The 23,770-nt window shown below is 37.9% G+C and overlaps 1 protein-coding gene across 3 annotated transcripts in view; it reads right to left on the reverse strand.

Annotated features, from left to right (window-relative positions):
• The window catches only part of SBF2 (SET binding factor 2), a 527,933-nt gene that overhangs the window by 273,144 nt on the left and 231,019 nt on the right, over positions 1–23,770 (reverse strand). For all 3 annotated transcript variants that reach the window (XM_043517429.1, XM_043517428.1, XM_043517427.1), the window contains exon 3: positions 14,934–15,071. In XM_043517429.1, the coding sequence (XP_043373364.1) occupies positions 14,934–15,071 (138 nt within the window). The remainder of the gene's footprint in view (positions 1–14,933; positions 15,072–23,770) is intronic.

Consider the following 23,770-nt stretch of genomic DNA (forward strand, 5'->3'; position numbering starts at 1 on the left):
ATTTTCTGTAATTTATTGTAAGTACTTGATAAATACCTTTCTTTGCTATGGTTTATATATTGTTAGTGTAAACATTTGCACCTAAATTGTTTCAGTCCACAAGCAGGTTGCCACATTGAAATAATCAGTCTCCTTATTTTAGGAAGGAAGTAACACAGAATCAGCAAATCGAACAGGATGGCAGAAATATGAATGAAAAATTTGTACTTACTGCAGTAACCAGCCTAAAAGACACACAGTATTAACTACTGATGATCAGTCCCAAGGCACTAAGGCTAGGGTAATGGCTTTAATATAACCATACTTCAGTGAAGAATGATATTTAAAAAATATTTTTTTCCATTAACTACAACATTCTACATAATTAATCTACATTTATTAAGGCTTTCTTTTCTCAGTTGCATGATTTATATACTTAGTTTAATTCATAGCTCTGTAACAGGAAGTTAATTGTAATACATTATTGTACTCTCAGCTCTCAAAAGTGTACAGGATGTTATTTGACTTACATAAGAGGGCACAAGGAAAGAAATTTAATAAAATAGTTTTAATAGCAGATTTAGAATTATATTCTCAAGATTTCAAATTAGTTATCTAATTTTTAGTTATCAATAATGGCCACCAGTATATGGGTTTGGGATATTTCATGTTAAACTGAAACCCCAGTAACAGTGAGTAATTTTACAATAATCAGATGTTTAAAAAAAAAAAGTGAAAAAACCCCCCTCAGAAAATGGCAAAGTTCCTTTAGAGGGACTTTTGATGGAATTCACATCTTGTTCACACTGTCTGCTGTAAGTTACCACACAGCCTGCATCATTTCTTGCTCATTATCTTCATATTATTATTGATTACTTGTATCATCACAGTGCCTAATTCCCTTACTGGTTGTTCACAGCTACTGTATCCTAAGTGGCTTTTTAATGTGGTTATCGTTTTCAACTGATTACTTTTGATCTTGTATGAGAACAAGTAAATAGACACATCTTTCTCAATACTTTTCATTATTGGTTATACTTTTGTCATAACAAAAACCAGAATCCCTAAATATGTAGCACACCTACAAAAGTAGTAACAAAGCTGTTAGTTTATTGTTGAGGCTACAAATTTGGTTGATAAAGATAACTGTATTGATATAATATACTTGGACTTCTGTAAAGCATTCGACACATGAGATCCTGATAAAAATGAACACGATACAAAAATCAGTGTAGCTTATATAAAATAGATTAAAACCTAGTTAATTGATAGATTAAAAAAGTAATTGTAATGAGGAATCATCATCTAATGGGGGGTTTCCAGTGGGATTCTGCAGTGATCTGTCTCAGCCCAATACTGAGAAAATATAAAATTATTGCTGGTTATATTTGCAGATGACACAAAATCCAGTGGACTGGTGATGATGGAAATAGATCAGTTATACGGACTGACCTGGCCTGCTTGGTGAGGTGGGATCACTTGAACAACATGCATTTGAATACAGTCAAAAGTAACATCACACATTTAGAAACAAGAATATAAGTCACATTTGTAAGATGAGGGATTGCATCCTAGAAAGCAGAGACTCTGAAAAGGACTTGGGGTAACTGTAGATAACCAATTGAATATGAGCTCCTAGTGTGATGCTGTAGCTAACTAAAGACAGTGAATGCAATCACTGAATGCAAGAGGTATAAGCACAGGAATATCCAGTAGGAGTAGAAGGTGGTATTTACCCCAGTATACAGCTTTAGTGAGACCATTACTGGAAAACTGTGTCCAACTCTTGTGTCTGCACTTCAAAAAAAATGTTGAAAAATTGGAAAGGTTTTTAACAGTGAGGATAATTAACCATTGGAACCGCTTACCCAAGGATGGGCTAGATTCTCTATAACTTGCAGCAAAAGTCAACACTGGATATCTTTCTCTAAATATTATATAGCTATAACCAGAACAGAAGTTATGAGCTTGATTCAAAAATTGTTGGGTGAAGTTCTACAGACTGTGTTCTCCATGAGTTCAGATTAGATGATCATAAGAGCCACTTTTAGCTTTAAAATCTATAAATCTACTCTGAAATAAATCTATGATGATGTGCAAAGCACACTGTGCAGAGTTTAGTGCACTTTATCAAGCAACAAATATCTTAATGAGATATTAGTACTAAATTTGGGGTTAGACTAGAGAGGATTTCAGAAGAACAAACAACAAAAGGATTATTTTTAAAAGCAAGTATAGCAAGGGTTAATCAAATAAGCACATGCTTATAGGTCAAAAGACCACAACTTTCTTGAAACTGGCATTTACAGTATAATGTATGTTTCATACATAAACACACATGGCAATGATGTGTCTGTCTCCTCTCGAAAATGATGTAATTAGGCTAATTCAACAAATGGACAGAGAAGAATCATTCATACAGCACACAAACTTTAGTGGCTGTGCCAGGTTATCTATGGTGACATTAAAGAGATTGTTAGCAACCACTGGAAATCTATAAATACATTCAGTACATAGAGCCCCCGTTAGACAACTCGTGATATGCAGCACTTATAAACTATGTTGCAACCCTCTAATATTCCACTGTGTATTCAGCACACCACATAAGCCAAGGAATAACCTTCTGGTACAGACAGAAGGGTAAATTCCAAATAATTCTGCAATGATCTTTTCCCTCTAATACAATTTGTTTAGTTTAGAGCACACATCTTGATCCACAGTTGAAACTTAGTATCAGTTTCAAATGCCTATTTACAAGTGGCAAGAAAAGTACAAATTACTGTTAGTATCTCTAGTTTCCCAGAAGGGTTATTTTTGTTATTTTCCGTTTGCCAAAGTAATGGTGAGCAGAAACACTGCCTTAATCATGGTAAATATCTGATCTCCACTGTACTCAGAGACAAAAAATGGAGCCAAAAAGCTGAGAAGTTCTAATGACCAGATAACTTTCTTATTGCTCAGCTTTCAACTACCCTTTATAAAAAATATCACTGCAGGCTGCTTATAATCTCACACAGAAAAACTGAAATGGGGTTAGGCAGGTACTTTGTATCCAATTAAATTAATTTTATTAACAGTTTTTCTTCCACTGCACCTAGGGCGCAACAGAAAAATAATAGTAAATTGACTATGCTAACAAAAACATTTTATTGAACATATATTACTAGTGAGATGGCTTCACTATGTTTATAGATTAGGCAACAGTGTCACGGATTCTTAATTTTTCCCTATATCCCACCATAATATCTTGGATTTGCTAACAGGGTAGATCTCCGTTTCATGATCAGATTAATTTTCTTCTGGATGCTTTGTCCAAAAAATTTCAAATAGTAATAAAGGTAAGAATAAATGGAATAGTTTATTACATTCAAAAATACAAAGATTTTTCAAGCAGATGATTAGCTACAGACATATTTTGTGATTTTGTTACTGGTTTCTTGTTTTTATATCTGTTTGATACAGTTTTTGAATGACTGTTAAGGGCACCCAGGATATTAAGGGCACCTATTTTGTTATTTTTATAAATCTAAATAAATAAAATCAATCAACTTAATTTCATTTAAAGCTTGAGGTTGGGCTTTATTCATGATGGCCTCTCTTAAAATTGTCTAAAACCTTCCATCACCAAAACCACTCTTAGCAGAAAGAATGATAGATTAGGTGCTCATTTGGTGAATTATAGTAACTGATTGTAGACAACAGGTCAGACTGCCATAAAAAATGTGACAGAGAAACACACAACACTTAAACTCTTTCTCCTCATCATCCAACACTGATTCATTGTCCCGAGTTAGCCCTGGGACATTAAGCTTTCTTCTTTAACTGGCATGTTCATTTGGAAGCACGCTACCACCAAACTAGCTTTAGCAGTCAGACTTTCTGTTAAATATTCTTTCTGCCATTAATTTCAAAATGATATCAACATAGCCAAAATCTTCAACATTAGGAACTAAAGTCAATGATCAGACAAAGTAATTTTTAAATATAGTCTAATATAAGTCAGTGATAGTCAAAGCAGGCGGAGTCAAGGTAACTAAACAGCCCCACATCACAGTAAGATATAGTGGAACACCTGTTCAGTCTAAATGCAGTTGGATTTCATGGGACCATGTTTTTTTGCTCATATTGAGGACTTGAAAAGTTTATCTGACACCTAAGAATCCAAGAACTAATCCAGTTTATCAGAATGAAGTACACCTGCATTGCAGAGCCTTCCTGCAATTTAAAGGAATAAAAGCAGTCACTCACATTAAGATCATACCTACAGCTTATGGGCACAGAAAAGAGTGAAAGCATTTAAAAAGCTCGATATTAGAGGTTGAAAGAGGTTCTCTTGCTGAGGAAGTTGGGAGTGGAGGGGAGAGAGAGGGGTCAGAAAGAGAAAATGAGAAAAGAGGGAAGAGGCAAAGGAGTTCATTCCTGCAGGAATTTAGAACAATATACCTCACTACTTTCTGGTCCAAATTTAAAACTTACCTCTTCAGTCTTGCTTTCCCATTAAGAAGAGCAAGCAAGCCAGTAAGCAAGCATGCATGCACACACCCACACAATGTTATATACATGTACATACACATACACACATGTACACATTTAAAAAAGGAAAATACATATGCAACTAGTCTCTTTGGCAGGGAGGAAAAGAAGGGAAACCTCACATGCCTGCACTAGTATCCCTGTTTATTCTTCACCCTGGAAAGTGTTCAAATACCATGAAAATAGCCATGACACAAAAGTCTCAGTAGAATCTACTTGAATGAGAAGAGGAAGAAAAAGAGCCCTGAGGAAGAGAGAGAAAACCTGAAGCTCTTTATTAGGTCCTGTCTTGTTTAGTGTTTGAGCCCCAGATGGCCCAAGGCTCCCCTGCTGGACTAGGTCTGGTTTTCAACGACAGGCCTACTCCACATTTTTGCATTCCAATGCTAGCTCTGTAGACTGTGACAGTCTATACCTTTATATTCACCCCATTTACAGAATTATGGTAAACCTTGTACAAAGTATGACTTATGAAGTGCCATTTGAAAACTCATGATTTGCTGATCATTATTGTCCTGATAAAATATGTGTGGCAATATTGCATATAAAGTTGTAATATCCTACTGTCCGATATTACTGGGACATGCTCCAACACTTTGTGGAGAGCAACCACAAACCAGTTCCCAAGAGACAAAAGATTAGCCAATGCCTCAACCAGGTGCCAACAAAATCAAATGGACCATCACTTAATCAAGTGGCCACTATTTGGCAGAAGAGAGGGTGGGGGCAAAAATCTACATCTTGAACAAAGAAACAGCTGGAGGTTTCCATCCACACAGACTTTCTGCCTCTCGAACATCAGCTGGAGATTATTCTTGCACAAGAGAAAGGGTTATAAGAGGAAAGAAATACACCTCAAATTATCTCTCCCTTTCTCTCCATCAATGACACCAACAACACTTGAAGAAGAAAGGAAGCAGCTTTGAATTCCCTTAGCTTGTTAAGTTAGGTATTAGTTGAGTTTTACTTTTTATTTCTTTGTAACCAATTCTAATTTTTATGCCTCGTCACTTGTGATCACTTAAAACCTATCTTTCCAGAATTAATAAATTTGTTTTATCTAAACCAGTGTGTTTGGATTGTGCTTGTGAAACTCCATTTGGGATAACAGGATTTGTGCATATTATTTTCTGTTAATAAAATGACGGATTTTATATGAGTTTGTGTTGTCCAGGTGGGTGCTGGGCAGTACAAGATGCACATTTCTGGGGGGAAATTTGGGACTGGTATTTGCTCGTGTTGCCCTGCAGTGTAATTTATGAGAGGCTGGCTATAGCACTCATACAGTATAACTAGGAGTGATTTAAATGCTGGAGGCTGTGCGTGAGCAGACCAGGAATGGTTGCTCTCACAATGAATCACCTCAGATTGAAGAACTGCACCCAACTGGAGAATTGAGGGGACACAGCTGTCCAGACACAGTTAAAGGTTTCCTCTGTTATTGCCACTGATTACATTTGGGCATGAGGACAACAAGGGTACACTTAAGCCTGATTCTCCTCTCATTACATCTTTTTACACTGATGTATTTCTACAAAAGTCAAAGGAGTTGCTTCTGACTGACAATGATTTAAAGTGAGTAAAAAAATCATTAAAAACAGTGAGATACCATATGGCTTTGCAGAACTGAAGGTGGAACCAAACACAAACGTTTGGAACAAGATCCCATAATGAAACACTGTAATGGGAAATTGAATGTGCATCAAGGGAGTTCAAACATAGGTAGGAAGCAAATCTTTAATTGCATTGTTTACAATAAAAGTTAAGTGTCAAAGAAAAGAGAGAAAATATCTCTCATATACAAAATCTTTGAATCTCACTGAATACTGTAAAAAAAAAACTGTACAAGAACTGTTTGACATTGTGTAAGTTTTATCTTGCAACCTTGCCAAGATTAGCAAGACCTTTGGTAATCTGCTAATTGCCAGCAGAGGCAGATTTAGAATCCACACCTGACTTCTTATTTTAAAATAAATGATCTAAGTTTTGCCTCAGTAAATTCATTCAGACCAACTCTTTCTTTCCATGCTAATCTCTACTGGAGCTGAATACAGCCTAGTTCACACTGAACTGGTTTACCTATCATAAGCCAAGAAAACAGGCAGCAGTAATTCATTTTATTTATATTTCAGTATATAAAAATACACATAACCAATTTCAAACGCATGTAGTTTTTGTTTAACATGGCACTGTACTGTGCTTTGTCCCTGCTGCTGCCTTACTGAATACCTCCCCATACCGAATGAGGTGTGTGGTTGACCAGTCAGTTCGTAATTCTGGTGTTCATAACTCTGAGATTTACTGTACTTAAGGTGCCTAAGAGACAGATAGGTACCTAAGTTTAATTGATTTCAACGGGAGTTAGGCATCTATATGCTTTTGAAAATCTCAGTGGGTACCTAACTGCACGTAAATATCTTTAAAAATCTGGTCCCTAGGAACATTTGAAAATTTTATCCTCATGATCTCCTCTTTGCTCCCAATCCAGAACATCTTGCCTTAGGCCAATGGATATTTTCTAGCTGCTGCTGTGCCTGTGTACATGTAGGGTGTTCTGTACAATTGACATGCAGAAACTTCATGGGGCTGGAAGAATACTCAGAACAGTTGGTATATAGGAGCTCTGGGGAGCTAGAGCATTATCAGTGCAGAGGGATTGCTCAGAAATTTTTAACAGCAAGCCCCTATCTAAAGCTGTACTAAGCATTGCAAATGAGAGTTGTCAGAATTTTGCTTGCCAAATCCTCTTGCATTTTAAAGTAGGCAGAAAAAGGCATCTCCTTGGCCCAGGACCATTAACTTTTCAAGTTTCAACTCCTTGCTCCAAAGCACGGAGACACTAGAGCTCTTTAAAGAAATGGTTAGACCCAAAACAAGTTGCATGAACAAATGAACTTAAGAAATAAAAATTTTATTTCACACACAAGTTGTTAGGAAGGAACAAAAATAGTATATACAATACAGTAATGTATATGAATAAATATGTTTAGACAGTGTCTTGCAAACTTTTTTCATAACAATCAGCTCTTTTAGAAAACAGGTATTAAATTCCTTCAAAATGTATTTTAGGAAAACATTTTAAAAGCTTTGCAATAAAATGCAATATTGGAAACATTTATGGATGGAAAGTCAGCTATCTACTGTCAGGATTAAAGTGTCTTCTTAAATTTGTAATCTCTTACATCCTCTGGGCCAAGGTGGCTTGGGGACATTAGACTCAGACTTTAAGGCCAGAAGGGACCATCAGGGTCATCTAGTCTGACCTCCTGCACATTGCAGGTCACAGAATCATACCCACCCACTCCTACAATAGACCCATAACCTCTGGCGGAGTTACTGAAGTCCTCAAATCATGACGTAAAGACTTCACATTGTGCAGGAAGCACACAGCACTGGCGTTACAGGAAAAAAGGAAACAGCACCTCCAGTTAGAAAGTGGAATTGTTGGGACCTGAAGATAGTCCTGCCCAACCCTTTTAGCTAGAAGGATGTTGGCCTCGACCATGAGAGGCAGGGATGGGGAGGGAAGCTGGGGGAAAAAATGGTTCTTGCGTGGACATTTCAAAATCACATATTATCCAAGCCAGTATGATCACATTACTTAAATAAAGGATGCAAATGAGAGGTTTTACCACTAAATACAGGAAGTTTCACTAATTCCCTCATTTTTAGAATTCTGTATTAGTTTAAAAACAGTTTTCTATTTTTGTTCTCTAACTTGTTTGTCATCAAGTTGCATAAATTATAGGAAAAACACTACTGGAACACCACTATTAGGAAGACAGAAATTTGTAATCTGTCTAGTTATTCTAAACTTAACCTTTAATCTTTGGTCTATAACAGACCTTCAGACTTATAATAAAAAGAAATAACTATTTTTTTTTCAATTTCAGGTGTATAGAACATTAACTATAAAATCTTCCATTTATATAAGGAACTGAAAGGAACCAGGGTATTATTTAATCATTGTATGACATTATGCTATCTATTTTTCAGAATATTTAGAATGTGATGATAGAACACAGTAAACATTATGAAAAAGAACATTCTTCCAAAAGAAACATTTTGGGACAGTACTTGTAAACCAACGAAGAAACAAATGCATGTCACTTTCATGCCAAGTTTAATATTTGGGACATTCACAGCATACTTTAATGTCTTAAAAACAAAATACACATTAACATATTGCCCAAAAGATGTTCAGATGTCACATTTCCAAAAAGATATCACCGATTGCTCTCGTTGTCTGCTAAAACAATACCACAGACACTCAATTTTTCTTATAATATACATTTTTGATCAGTAAGATTATAAACATTATGGTCCAACCAAAGAAGATCAACTTTCTGAAGCGCAATGAAGTTTAGGTTGGTAGCACCCAATTTCACCCAATGCACTGTCCACCTCTGAAACTTCTTGCAGAGGGTGTTATGAAGACCAGTACTATAACGGGGTTCAAAAGGGAGCTAGATAGATTCATGGAAGATAGGTCCATCAGCGGCTATTAGCCAGGATGGGCAGGAATGGTGTCCCTAGTCCATTTCCTACTTTGACTCAGGAAATATCAGTGAATGTTTTTCATTCATAGTCATTTTGTGAAGTTTTTGCTTGTGATGTTTTCAGTCAGATTTATTTTCCAGAGTTGGGTCTTTACCAATTTACAAACATTGAGCCTCCAAATATTTTAAAGTGTATTGTTCAGTGTACAATGCCTGGGCCCATATCAAGCATTTATGCATATGCACACCTTTATGTACAACCAAGTACACATGCATTTTTGAAATGGATGTTTCAAATGTCATTGAATAAAATTAGTGAAATTATACTCTACCTCATTAAGTAGAATTTGTGCAAAGAAAAAAAATCTAAAATTGAACTTATTGGTTTTGTTGCTTTGTTTTACTTGTCTTGAGAGTGGGGGCAGTTCTTCTTTTAAAGTATAAGAACACATAAAATTTTAACATTTATCTTTGACATTGGTCCCATTTGGGAACTTAACACAAAGAATGCCATCTCCGGGCCCTCTTCAGCAATTTTCAGTGAAAATTCTAACTGAATAGTTGCTATAGAGCACTGCTGAAGTCAGCTGAAGTTTTGCCTAAGTAAAGAGTGCTGATCAAATCTCCAAGTATTCTTATTATTTGTATTATAGTGGCATCTAGAAGCCCTATTCAGAGATAAGGGGCTCGTTGTGCTAGGAACTGTATAACAAAAATGTGTTTTTATTAAACCACCCCTGACTTGGCTATTGTACTAAAGTTACACAAAACACCAATGGAGTTTTGAGAGTGAATTTTGAAAAATTAAATGCTGAAGAATGAAAAGAAAATGATGAATGCATAGGAAAAAAATCTAAGGGGAAAAGAAGTTCAGGAAAGTTGGCAGTTCCTCAAGAAGACAATACTAAAGGCAAAACAGAAAACTATTCCGACGCAAAGGAAAGATTGGAAGAATAGTGAGAAGCCAATATGACTCCATCTGGAGCTCTTTAATGACATGAAATTACACAAAATGTTGAAATACGGTCAAATTGATGAGGAGTACAAAAGAGCAGCACAAGTATGCAGGGACAAAATCGGAAAGGCTAAGGCACAAAATGTGTTACACCTGGCAAGGGATATAAGAGGCAGTAAGAAGAGGTTCTTTAAATACATTAGGAGCAATAGAAATATGAAAGAAAGTGTAGATCCTCTACTTAGTAGGGAAGGAGACCTAATAACTGGTAACATCACGTAAGTTGAGGTGCTTAATGCCTATTTTGCTTCAGTCTTTACTAAAAAGGTTAATGATGACAAGATGCTGAACATAACTAATATTAACAAGCAGGGGAAGGAATGCAAACCAAAATAAGGAAAGAACAGGTTAAATAATATTTAGATAAGTTGGATGTATTCAAATCAGCAGGTCCTGATGAAAGTCATCCTAGGGTACTTAAGAAACTAGCTGAAGCAACCTCGGAGCCATTAGCAATGATCTTGGAGACTTCCTGGAGGATAGGAGAGGTCTCAGAAGACTGGAGAAGGGCAAACATAGTATTTATCTTTAAAAAGGGAATAAGGAGGACTTGGGGAATAATAGACCAGTCAGCCTAATGATAATACTCAAACATACTTGAGCAAATTATTAAACAATCAATTTATAAGCACCTGGAAGATAACAGGGTTATAAGGAATAGTCAGCATGGATTTGTCAAGAACGAATCATGCCAGACCAACTTATTTTCCTTCTTTGGTAAGATTACTGACCTAGTGGATGGGGGAGCAGTAAATGTGACATACCTGGATTTCAGTAAGGTTTTTGAGACAGTTCCACATGACACTCTCATAAGCAAACTAGGGAAATTTCTAGATGAAATTACTATAAGGTGGGAGCACAACTGGTTGAAAGATGGTACTCAAAGAGTAGTTCTCTATCCAAAAAGGGATAGATAACAAGACAGAAAATATCATATTACTTCTATACAAATCCATGATATGCCCGCACCTTGAATACTGCGTGCAGATGTGATCGCCCCATCTCAAAAAAGATATACTGGAATTGGAAAAGGGTCAGAAAAGGGTAACAAAAATTATTAGGGGTCTAGAATGGTTTCCGTATGAGGAGAGAATAATAAGACTGGGACTTTTCAGCTTGGAAAAAAGGCGACTAAGGGGGGATATGATAGAGATCTATAAAATCATGAGTGGTATAGAGAAAGTAAATAAGGAAGTGTTATTTACTTCTTCTCATAATACAAGAACAAGGGGCCACCAAATGAAATTAATAGGTAGCAGGTTTAAAACAAACACAAGGAAGTATTTTTTCACCCAATGCACTGTCCACCTCTGAAACTTCTTGCCAGAGGGTGTTATGAAGACCAGTACTATAACGGGGTTCAAAAGGGAGTTAGATAGATTCATGGAAGATAGGTCCATCAGCGGCTATTAGCCAGGATGGGCAGGAATGGTGTCCCTAGCCTTTGTTTGCCAGGAGCTGGGATTGGGTGACAGGGCATGGATCACTTGATGATTACCTGTCTGTTCATTCCCTTTGGGGCACCTGATATTGACCACTCTCAGAGAACAGGATACTGGGTTTGATGGACCTTTGGTCTGACCCAGTTTGGTCATTTTTATGTTCTTATGTTCTGTCTCACACACACAGAGTGTGTGTTTCTGTCTGCCATGCTGTCTCCCCTCCCCTGTAGAGTGTGAGGCTACATTAATAACAATGTGTTAATCCTTGATGGCTCAGCTGTTCTAGTTCATCATTTAGCAGTAAGGCATTCTCTGGGAAATATTCCTCCCTCTGACATCACCTCAACCAAGCTTCACAACCATCATTGCTGTGTACAGTATTAAATTGTTGGTTTAAAACTTATACTGTGTGCTTTGTCTGGTGAAAAAAATCTCCCGGAACCTAATCCTCACATTTACATTAATTCTTATGGGAAAATTGGATTCGCTTAACATTGTTTCACTTAAAGTCGCATTTTTCATAACTACAACGTTAAGTGAGGAGTTACTGTAATGGAATTCAGAAAGGGCTTTTAAGGAGTTGTGTTTGAGGGGGAATCTGGGGCATTTTAATACTTTTTTTTTGTAATCTGATGTTAAGATCGCTTTTGTAGCTTGCTATGGAAATTCTTATTCCAGCACCCAACTGCAACAGTACACAAGAAGCTCTGACTTCTAGAAATGGACGGTAAGATGAAACTGAGGGAGGTACAGGGTGGCTTTACCCTTTCTACCTCCTGCTGGGCACAAGGATACATGCTCCATCCCAACAGGTATGAGTAGAGAAAACTCTCCAGTCTGAATGCCCTGGACTCTCAAATATCTAAGTGGAATAGACATGTGCAATCATTTGAAGAATATGTATATTCAACTAACTAAATAAGCTGGTAGATATATGCTACCTATAAATGGCCATGTAATTTAAAATGCAGTCTACATTTTATATGCTTTATATTGAATACATTTGGTCATACACAATGTCACACTGAGAAACAAGGCTGAATGTGGACAGTGAGCTTACTTCACAAGGTTAAATTCAAGGTTCTCAGTTAATTTATCTCAGTATCTAGACGAAAGATTGTGTATTTTAGAGCCACTGAAAGGCTCACAAGTGAAGTGTGAATTTATTTAATACTAGGATCCTACTGTGTTACAGCTGCTAGGCTTTTAGGTATAGTGTTCTGTTTCCACAGTTGAGTTTCAAGGTATTTAGAAAAAATACTTGTCACTGTTCTCTATCTCACAGGGAAACAGTGTACCATGAAACAATACAACACAATACAGATTGCTGCTTTTAGTGTTTAAATCATCTTCTTATTGAATCAACATTAGGTCCATGTAGACTTGAAAACATCATCAGCTTTTTGAAGTAACTATTTTAGAAACTCAACCCTTTTAAAGTCTTTTCGTGAGTTAGAACAGTAAATACAAATCTGCATTGTTCTCAAGACTAAAAATTATTGTCCAAGATTTCATTGTTTATCATTTAGGTCCCGGACACAGCGGTTCACAGACTCATTTGTTTAATGAGGTATACAGCTGATGGTCAAACCTATATTACTTAGTTACATAGTTCAATGCTTCAACAAGATTATCTTTCATTAAAGTTGTACGTGTGTTGAATTCTTGTCTAATGACCATGTAATATGGCACGTCCACTTATTATCTTTGGGTTTCATAAAGAAACAGGAAGTTTGGCTATAAACAATGCAGTCATGGAACAAGCTTCACCAAAGCAAGTTCATCGGAAAAATATACATCCTTCAGAAGATGGGCAGGAACAGCATTCTATGGACCAAGATCCTACTACTTTTTTGCATCTGTCTAATTATTAGGCAATATTAGAAATAAAGTTTTTAGTTCACATCAGACCAGTTGTTTAATGAGTATTTCTTGCAAGAAATTAATTAATTAAAAGCAGTTGTTGGAAACTGTAACATCAATAATGACCTAGCCAGAATTAGTATAGAGATTATGAAATCCACAATGATGAAGAAGAGTACATGTTTGCAAGCTTTAATCAGCCATGGAAGAATTGCTATGGAATATTTCCTTCCATACTTTAAAACAAACAAACGAAGAGTTGACAAGACATAAGGTCTTTTTTCTTAGTTTAATCTATGAAAATATCAGTAGATCTTCAATGAACTGTACTGAAGTAAAGTCTATCCAGTTTTTTGGCTACATTTCTATAATTCAACTCAATTAGTTTATTTGCCAGAAACTCACCTTAAAGAACTGTAAAGCTAAAGAAATAGAGTGCACCCAAGATTACTGCTGCTATTCTTAAAATTCCAGTTGTGTCTAAAAGGTACAATATAAAATTGCTGCTATTCAGCAAACTTTTTTTTTAAATTATTCAGTGAGGTTTTCAATAGCAGTATAGAGTAATATTTCAACTCCAGGAACATGGAAATCATACTAATAGAATTTTTTTAAAAAAAAGTTAATTGTGAAATAATAGCAGTGTTTTTTCAATTGCTCTTAAGGAACAAATAATTTTGGATCTATGTATTAGATGTGTAATTTTAGAAACACATTAGTGACAAACAATACCAAGATTTTGGATTAAGTTTGTCCTTAGGTTTTTCCTACCAAGGATTCCAAATAATATAACACAATATAGACTATTTGAAGTAATTTACACCAAATGGGAAATAAAGTGCCTTTTTTTTAATTGATTAAAATTGTCCAAAAATTAATAAGACATTTAAAAAGGATCACTGCCAAATAGTTAATACCCAAAAACTGATTTACCTAAAAAAAATTGCATAATTTGAGGACTATCCTTTCATTTCTAAAAATCTATTGTTTTATTAATCCATTAGTTTTGCTAATAAATGGAATTAAACAAATGAGATTAACCACAAGAAGCTATATACAGTACAAAGATACACAACATTTAACATTTAAAACAACATATAGATCTACAATATTTTGTTATTCTGAGAGAGACAGCCAGCAGAGGGAGCAAAAGTTAAACTCTATTCATGGAGCAGAGATGACAATCACTATGCTAATACAAAAACAAGGAAGTAAATGAAAAAAACACCACCATCTGTCTTACCTTGCATAAAAAATACATGCAAAAAATAACTGTTAGACAGGAAAAGGAAAAAAACCCAGTATGGAGTAACACTTTTATTCTAATTCTTCTAAGCGATTTGTTTCAAATAGTGGAAGGTAAAAACAATCAAAAGGATCCCAAACAAGTACTTTGAGGTGTCCTTTCAATTAAACAAAAAAAAAAAAAAAACCCCAAACCCAATTACAGACTTTTAATATACAAAAATTCCCTCATCTGAATATCAAGAATATAGAAATATTGTCTGAACTAAAATTATTTAATAACACTCTATTATGAGTATTTATTGTTTTTCAAATGTCTCTTTTCTTGCTCTTTATTTTTGGTTCCAAGAGATTTACCTGCAAGTTGATCTCCGCTTCACAGAAAGTTAAGCATGAACAGTAGTGCCGTTCTGAGTCTATATCGGTCAAAACCACCACGAAGAACGTAGGCTGCTTTCTTTCTCTGCACAACTGCCATCCTGCAGGCTGACAAAACTAATTAAAGAAAACAAGAAAATGCCAAAATATAGTTAAACAATAATACTATTTTAGAAAAGCATCACAAATAGTTTCTAACAATATAGCAAAAGTTTTCTTGAAACATTAAATGTAAAAAATAAATACATGAAATGAAAGTATCTGTGCACAACAGTACATAGTGATACTCTGCAAAACAAGGACAGAGCTACCTACCAGATCTTAGGGCCAATCATCAGCTGGTGTAGACTGTCATAGCTTCATACATTTCAATGGAGTTATGACAATTTACACCAGCTGAGAATCTGCTCCCCTCCCCGAATTCAGTATTCAGGTCTTTCCAGGTGCATTGATCAAACACTGATGGCAACAGGACTTGTGCACTTGTAGGGAGAGAAAAATATTTCAGAACAAATTCTGATGTGGACAGTACAAGAGATTTTGCACCCTAAAATTATTTCTATATTCCCTTGCAACATCTCTTAACAAAATAAACTGAGACTATAATAATATGAAAGATGAAACAGGTCTTGAAATTCTGGTAAAATACTTTTAACATTTTGCAGGTTGGTGCTTATTAATATAACTGGATAGGTGTCTCCAGCAGTTTCCCTTCCTGTTGCCTATTACAGAGCGTGAAAGTACCTTCAAGTCTGAATATTATTCATCAAAAGAAATCCAAGCAGACTAACCAAAAAATATGACACACTTGCATCACAAGGACTATTTTGGCTGCCCCCAACAGGTCCAAAATTAGTGATACGGTGCATTTATAACAGGTAAATTGCTAAAACCGGTACTCTAATTGCTACTTTGACCAGAATTTTCTCTCTTAAAATAGCCACAGTTTATTTTCTATACAATTCCTTATCAGTCCTCTAATTAAATATGCATGAAGTAGTCACACAATTTAATCTTCTGAACTACAATGTAACATTACAAACTGAGAAATCTGAATAAATTAATTCAAACAGAATACACATTTTTTTGCTACAAGTAATTCAAATTCAAGCTGAGCTTTACTTACGCAAAATTAATTGTTAAAAACTGACATGCAACTCATTTTTAATTTAAAGAAGTACATTATCATTTGCCAAGTATTTTTGCACATTAGCTTTCTGCAACAGTGGAAAAAAACCTTTTCAAGTGACATGGGCTGTAATGAATGGCATGGAAAAAGTGAAAATGGAAGTGTTATGTACTCCTTCATATAAAACAAGAACCAGGGGTCACCCAATGAAATTAATAGGCAGCAGGTTTAAAACAAAAGGAAGTACTTCACACAATGCACAGCCAACCTGAGGAACTTGTTGCCAGGAGATGTTGTGAAGGCCAAAACTACAACTGGGTTTCAAAAAGAATTAGATAAATTCATAGAGGATAAGTCCATCAATTGCTATTAGCCAAAACAGTCAGGGCTGCAACCCCATGCTGTTAGTGCCCCTTGTCTCTGACTGCCAGAAGCTGGGAGCGGACGAGGGGAAGGATCATTCTATGATTGCCTGTTCTGTTCATTCCCTCTGAAGCACCTGGCATTGGCCACTGTTAGAAGACATGATACTGGGATAGATGGACCATTAGTCTGACCCAATATGGTCGTTCTTATGTTCATTTACGCTGAAGTATCCCATGCTGGATGCCCGTTGCAGGATGATGATAATTTTTTAATTGCAGCTAAAACAGTCCAAAACTTTACAATAATGAGGTTAGACAAAAGTACATGTTAAAAAAACTTTTATACAGATGTTTCACTGGGAAGCTTTAGCATCTCCCTGCTTCGAAGAAGGGATCTGAAATATGGCAGGGGGCTGCTGTGGTTTCAGGGACAAATGCTTTGCCATCACTGTGAAAATCTGCCCAAGTTACAAGCCTCTAAAAAAATCACAGTTCATATAGGCACAGTACCTCCACAAAGCATGACTTTAAACACAAATATCATGTTGTTAGATGGAGGGATGCTGGGTTGGGGTATTTGATCCTGTCTCTGTCCCAGGTCAACGGGTCAGTGAAGAGCTAAATCCAGATGCATGGGTGCACAGACACCTGAAGCATATTCAGAAACAAGAACTACCCGGGCCACTTGGGAGCAATCGGGATCACCAATGTTCCCTTGTTTAATCTTCTTCAGAACATGGGTTAAGAGAGGGATGATTAAAAACTCATATCAGCTGTCCAACGCCCTCTGGAGTAATAGCCTTGAGCTGTTCTGGAGCAATAGATGGGACACTTCTTGTTCTCTTGACATGCAAAGATAGCAACACTGGGTATCAACACTGTTGAAAGATGTTCCATACAAAGGAATCATGTAATTACCATTTGTGGTCTCTGGAAAAATGTCTGCTGTGGCTGTCTGCTAATGTACTGTGTACCCCTTGGAAGTGCGCTGCCAAGAGGCTGGTCTAGTGTCAAATACACCTGTTCCAGAAACTAATCACTTCTTTGCAAAGAGGGGTGGACCTTTCTCCCGTTTGTTAATGTAGCAATGTTGTTCAACATGACTTGGACATGTAAAGATTGAATAAATGGTAGGAACTGCTTTCAGGCTTTGTATACTGCACCACAGTGGCATTTGAATAATTTTTGTAGTGGGGATGCTGAAAGCCATTGAACAAAACTGTAAACCCTGTATATAATGGAAACCACTTCAAGCCAAGGGGTGCTTATCATCCCTAGTTTCAGCACTCTTAACTGAACACAGCTCCAGAAGATTTATGTGTAACTGGAATCTTGGTGATCCAGATGCCCTGTGCTACGTGATCATCCCACCCTAGTAGGATCACTGTCTGTGATCAGTCTTTTGAACGCCAAAGCAGACCACCTCTCTGTTCTCCCACCAGGAGACAATAACCCAGACCCTGGTGGAGAACAGAAAGGTGGGAGATACCCAGTGAACAGAGGGTTGCTCTTGAGTCTTTCAGGGAAAGTAGTGACTCATCTCTCTTTTTGTCGAACAGATTATTTCTCTCAGAAGCTCTATGGTAGATTGAACCTTCTGGGGAAATCTGGACAACTGGTGCCACAATGCCTATTGCATGATTACAAAAGTCACCATTTAGTAGGAGACTGCATCTGTTACATCTACTGAGGTTTGGGGTCTGATCTAGCCAACAATTTATCTTCATCAATAATTGACAGAGACTGTAACCTATCCTCTTGCGACAGTTTGTTGGTAAACTCCAAGAATTTATTATAATTAATAAAATCATATTTCAACATTAACACTTGGCAATTTGCTTTGCAGCACTGTAAACATGCTAAAGTAAAGTTTTCTTCCAAAGATCTAAACATTTCACCTCTTTCTCAGAGGGTGTAGATTTAGTTTGGTGTTGTCTGTTTCTTTTAGCTACAGCCTGCACCAATAGCAAGTTAGAACTAGGGTGTACAAGTAATTATTCTGCTCTCTTATCTGGTATGAAGTATTTCTCCTCCATTGTCTTTGGAGTGGGAGCACAGGTAGCTGTAGTATGCCAGACTGTCTTGGCCAGTTCTTGGTAATGCCACCTTAGTAGGACCAACACTCTGAAGAATGTCCAGAAGCTTGTGCGGATGGGTCCTGTCCTGTACTTGTTCCATGAGGATTTGGCGTGTATCTGCAATCCTCATCAGGAGGTCCTGCAACTGCCTGTAGTTATCAGGTGGTGATGGCAAGGCTGGTGCGACTGCCTTGTCTGCAGACAAAGATGAGAACCCTATTGGTGCGGGCATTTCTCTCTGATCTGGTTTCCTCTTCCTCCTCCACTTGTCCTTGGAGGAGCTGAAGTTCTTCCCTGCATGTAGAAGCTTGCCTTGATTCCAAATGGGATCTGGTGTTTTCAGGGTAATTTATGTATGGACCCCTAATTTCCCTAGAACCCCAATAAGGCCAATGTGAGGGGTCACAGGGAAATTAGGATAGTAGTCCCCATAAGGGAGGATACCACTTGTACTGAGTGGGATGGCACCCATGATATCCAGGACCCTCTATTTGAGCCGATCCCTTGTGTAGAGGAGTGTGGTGAAGCTCTCCCACTGACATAGACTCGTCTGAGGTGGCTTCAACACGAACAGGCAGTGCCAATGATATCAGGAGTCTTATTATGTCCCTGCTGGTCGATGGTACTGGTGAATGGCTTTGGGGACCTCCCTGATTAGGTGTGGGGACCTCCCTGGTTAGGGTGAGATCCAACAGTATCAGAGATTCTGTACATGGTACAGAACACAATACATGTTAATGTCCCTGATGTGAGGGAGTGGGCTGGGCTTCTTTCCTTCGATGGTGTCAGTGATGTTGGTCTTGCCACAATCTTTGGCACTGATAGCTCCTTCTCAGGCTGCATCAACACTGATGCTGTAGGAGGAATCCACCTCCTTCTATCCCTTTCTGGTACCAAAGACAACTGTACTCCTTCATTGAGGGCGAGCTTCATGATGCTCTTGGTCTTTGGTACTGGGAAACCAGTACTGTGCTCCTTGTGAGTTTCCAATACCTCCATATTGGGGGATGGAGTCTCAGCCTACTTACAGGATGTCAGAGAAGAGGTTCTCTTTTAGGATTTGGGAGGGGGATTTCTCACATTTCTTGTAAGACTATTTGATCTTACCTTCCTCCTGCCTTTGTTTGAAGAAGTCCTTAGCTGTACTCCATTCGACTCTGGAGCTGGAGACCACTGTGCTCAGAAGGACACTCTCGGGGGCCTCAGCCCAATGTACAGGGGAGTCTGACTGGCAGGTTCGGACTGGGGCCTCATCACATGGTCTATTAGGAATCTTAGGAACCTACACTTCCAGGCTTGACAGTTTCAGCTTGGAAAGGACCGGCAGATGCTGCACTGGGAGAAGAAGTGAGCTTCCCCGAGGCAAGAGAGGCACTTGTTGTGGTCATCAGTGACCAGAAAGGCCCTGGGGCAAGACACACAATTCTTGAACCTGGGATCCTCAGCATATTAAGAACCCTGTATGAGGAAGGGAGGGAAGGACCCCAAATCCTAACTATTAACAGTTACTAAAACTACACTAACTATAAAAACTAACAGATCTTAAAAGCTATTTACAGATGAGGACAAAGTTTGAAAAAGAGGAATATTAGCTAACCCTGTGGATACTGAAGTTCTGTCTCAGATCATGAGTGGTAGAGAGCAACTGGAGAGACAGTCCATCTGCTTTGCCCCTTATGCCCTTAAGTCAGATCACAAGGAGATGAGGGACACAGGCATGGACCAATGGAACAAGGAGACGAGGGACGCAGGCGTGGACCAACGGACGCTGCTAGCAAAGTCTTCTGGTCTCAGGTGCATGTAGCACATTCACATCCCAGAGTGGAATACACACTGGGACCATAATCAGTGTTCCCTCTAATTTTTCCCACCCATGTGCAGAATGAATTTCATTATGTGCACCAATATGGAGTGGTGTGTGACATGACATAAAATTCATGTGGTGGGGGTGGGACCAAGTGGTTTGGAGTATGGGAGTGGTCTCAGTGCTGGAGCAGAGGGTTGGGGTGCAGGGGTGTGAAGGCTCTGGCTGGGGGTGCAGGCTCTGGTGTTAGGCTGAGGATGAGGGGGATCAGGGCTGGGCCAGAAGATTGGAAAGCAGGGGGTGAGGGCTCTGGGGGTGGGTCCGGGGATGAGGGGTTTGGGGTGCAGGAGGGTGCTCAGGGGCTACGGCTCCCCCCGGTTCTCTCCCCCCGCCGCGGCACCTCTGGGGTTGGGGCTGCAGAGTAGGCGCCCTTCCCCCGGCCCTAGCAGGTCCAGGTCAGGGGAGAACTGCCCCAGGAAACCTGTCTGCAGCTGGGTCCGGGCCACTCTGGCCACGCTTGGGGCCAGCATGGGCTGTGCTACAGCAGAGTTGGGGCCAGGGGAGGGGCACCCCTCCCCTCAGCAGGTCCCCGGGCGGGTTCCTTGAGTGCCTGCGCGGCGCTAAATAGGCTGCTGCACAGCTGCACAGTTTATAGGGAACTTAGACCATAACCCAAAGAAGAAATACCTATTCTGCGAGCAAGGTCTAGCCTGTACATTGATGAGACAAGGATCCTGTAGAAAACATAGTATATGATCATATAATTAAAGACTACAACACATAAGGAGGTTGAATTAAATTTGCATGAATGAAATTTGCAACCTTAATACTGGCATTTCCTAACTTCTGAGTGCTTGAGTTTACAACCTTAATATTCTTTTAACATAGTTTTTTGAATGTACATTAAAACAAGAGTTATTTACATGCCAATTGTATTAGTCTAACTTGAATAAACCATTACTGGGGGGCTACTATAAATGACTGATAAATGAAAATTACACCTAAATTATAATGTAAAGGGGAAAAGAGGGCTGCACAGGCAAGCGCAAAGGAAATACAGTATGCTAGGTTCAGAATATAATCAAAGGTGTGTAGTGAACTGAGAGCAGTGAGCTATCAATGCTGATTTCACAGTCCTTATGCTTATTTAATTCCCACTGATGTCAATAGGAACTTTGCATGGGTTAAGATTAGAAGATCAGGAATATAATTTATTCTTTCTAGATCTGTTTATTTCACTAGCAACAAAAATACGTCGTTTAGCAAAGAAAATGTCATAATCCTGGCTAAAATGTCTGAGCCCTACTGGCTGACAGGGAAATTCCATGTTTTCAAATAAACCGGAAAGGAAGTAAAAAAATCAAAATTGAGGAAAATGCATGCCTCAAAGGAATTAAAATAATGAATGACATGTAATTTCCATAAAAACACTAAGATACTTTAGCGTAACATTTATCAGTGAAAACAACATGGAAGGAAATCTTAAAAGTCAATACAAATATAACTTACTAGACAGTAATGAGAAGCTGATTAACATCAGTCTAGTTATTAAGTCAGAACAGTAAAAATATATTTTCTTACTAAAATTCCACACCAGACAAAAATCACTATTAAGAAGAATGTAATCGGAAGGTCATGTGGGTTCTTCTGTACAGTAAACGATGAGAAGCAGAAGTTTAAAAAATAAACATATTTTCATATTGTTTCACTTATTTGCAGAATTCTTGGAACTAGAACATAGTTTCTATCAAATACCAAGCCAGACAAGATGGTTGTGTATTTATAACATTCTGAGTCTAATGGTAGGTGACTGCTTCATATTTCCTACAATTTATGAAACAGTAAAAGAACTTTATTCCTAACAATCCAACATGCATACTCCAACAGTTGAGCTAAAAGAACAGATATATAAAGCTGCTCATATATTTCTAAAGCTATGGAATTACATTCCATAATTTAATCAAGGAAGCAAATAAGTTTCCATTAATTATTCTCAACTGCTTTCTTAGGCCAGGTCTAAACTAGAAAAATAGGTTGTAACTAAAAATGTATTAGCTACTACATTGTCTAGTGTAGATGGGGTTTAATACCTTTAAAAATGTGTTACCGGTTCATGGTCAACCCTAGATTCCCCTTTAGGGTTAAGCATGACCAGTTAACATGTTTTTAAAGGCGTTAAGCCTCATCTAAACTAATGTTTATAAACTGCTGGTTATAACTTGTTGCCCAACAGGTTTTTAAAGACATTTTCCCAACTCTGTCCCTGTATCTTTTTATGAAAGCATATCTACTTGCATAGTTCAGCATCGCTTCAAAGTTTGAAGGAATATTTTATTTCCAGGAGTTATACAACTTGAGATAATTCTAGTACAATAATTTTAAACACCTAAACCTTTTCTAATATCACTTTCAAATTCACAATGCTGAAATAAATAAACTGCAAATACTGCAGGGGACATTTATATGTTTAAAGTTAACTTGTAAAGAATACTTAAACTGAGTTTGTACCTACTTTATTATTTATTTGTATTATCATGGAGCCTAGGAGCTCCAGTAATGGAGCAGGACCCCAGCATGCTAGGTGCTGTACTGACATGGAACAAAAAGACAGTCTCTGTTCCAAAGAGTTTAAAATCGAAATATAAGACAAGAGATGGATACAGACAGATGGGAGAGTAAAAGGAAACAGAAATATGGTCAGCTTGGAGGGCTGTGGTCTTAGCACACCAGCAGCCTACCTGTTGTTTTTGTATGCTTCACAATGGCAAAGCAGAGGAAAATATTAGGAAAGCTAAATCTGATCCTCTCTGGTTTTGCTAGGGAACGTATTGAGGATCTCAGAGCATATGTACTGATTATATCCTCTCGCATCTTAAATGGAAGTTGAAACTTTCACAAAGCCATCCTTTCTAGCAACACATAAGGCATTGCTGTAAAGTAGGTATTACCAAACAAATACTAATTTTAAACAGGCTGCATAATATTCCTTCTCTCAATTGCCCATTTTTCTGTCTCTGAACTCGTCAGGTCATCATTTTACTAGTTCTTCAGCTCAGGTCACCATTATTATTATTTGTATTACAGTAGCACCTAGAAGCCCCAAACAAGATCAGGACAATGTTGTCCTATTTAGGGACAATCCCTGCCACAAAGAGCTCACAATCAAAATAGAAAAGACACAGGAAGGTAAAATGGAAAACAGAGGCACTGAGAGTTGAAGTGATTTTCACAAAGTCACACAGCTGGTTAGGAATAAACCTGTGAACAGAATCCAAGTCTCCCAAGTGCCAATCCAGTGCTCTATCAATAGGACCTCAATGCCTCTACCTCCTCCTTCACCTCCAGTGCCCTATCAATAGCCGTAGACTGCCTCCTCCTTCCAGTCTACTAGTAATGAGGAGGATGTTAAACAACATCTACTAAGGATAAATTAGCTGGCC

This window comes from Dermochelys coriacea, chromosome 6, assembly GCF_009764565.3.
Source record: "Dermochelys coriacea isolate rDerCor1 chromosome 6, rDerCor1.pri.v4, whole genome shotgun sequence".
Classification (NCBI taxonomy): Eukaryota; Metazoa; Chordata; order Testudines; family Dermochelyidae; genus Dermochelys; species Dermochelys coriacea.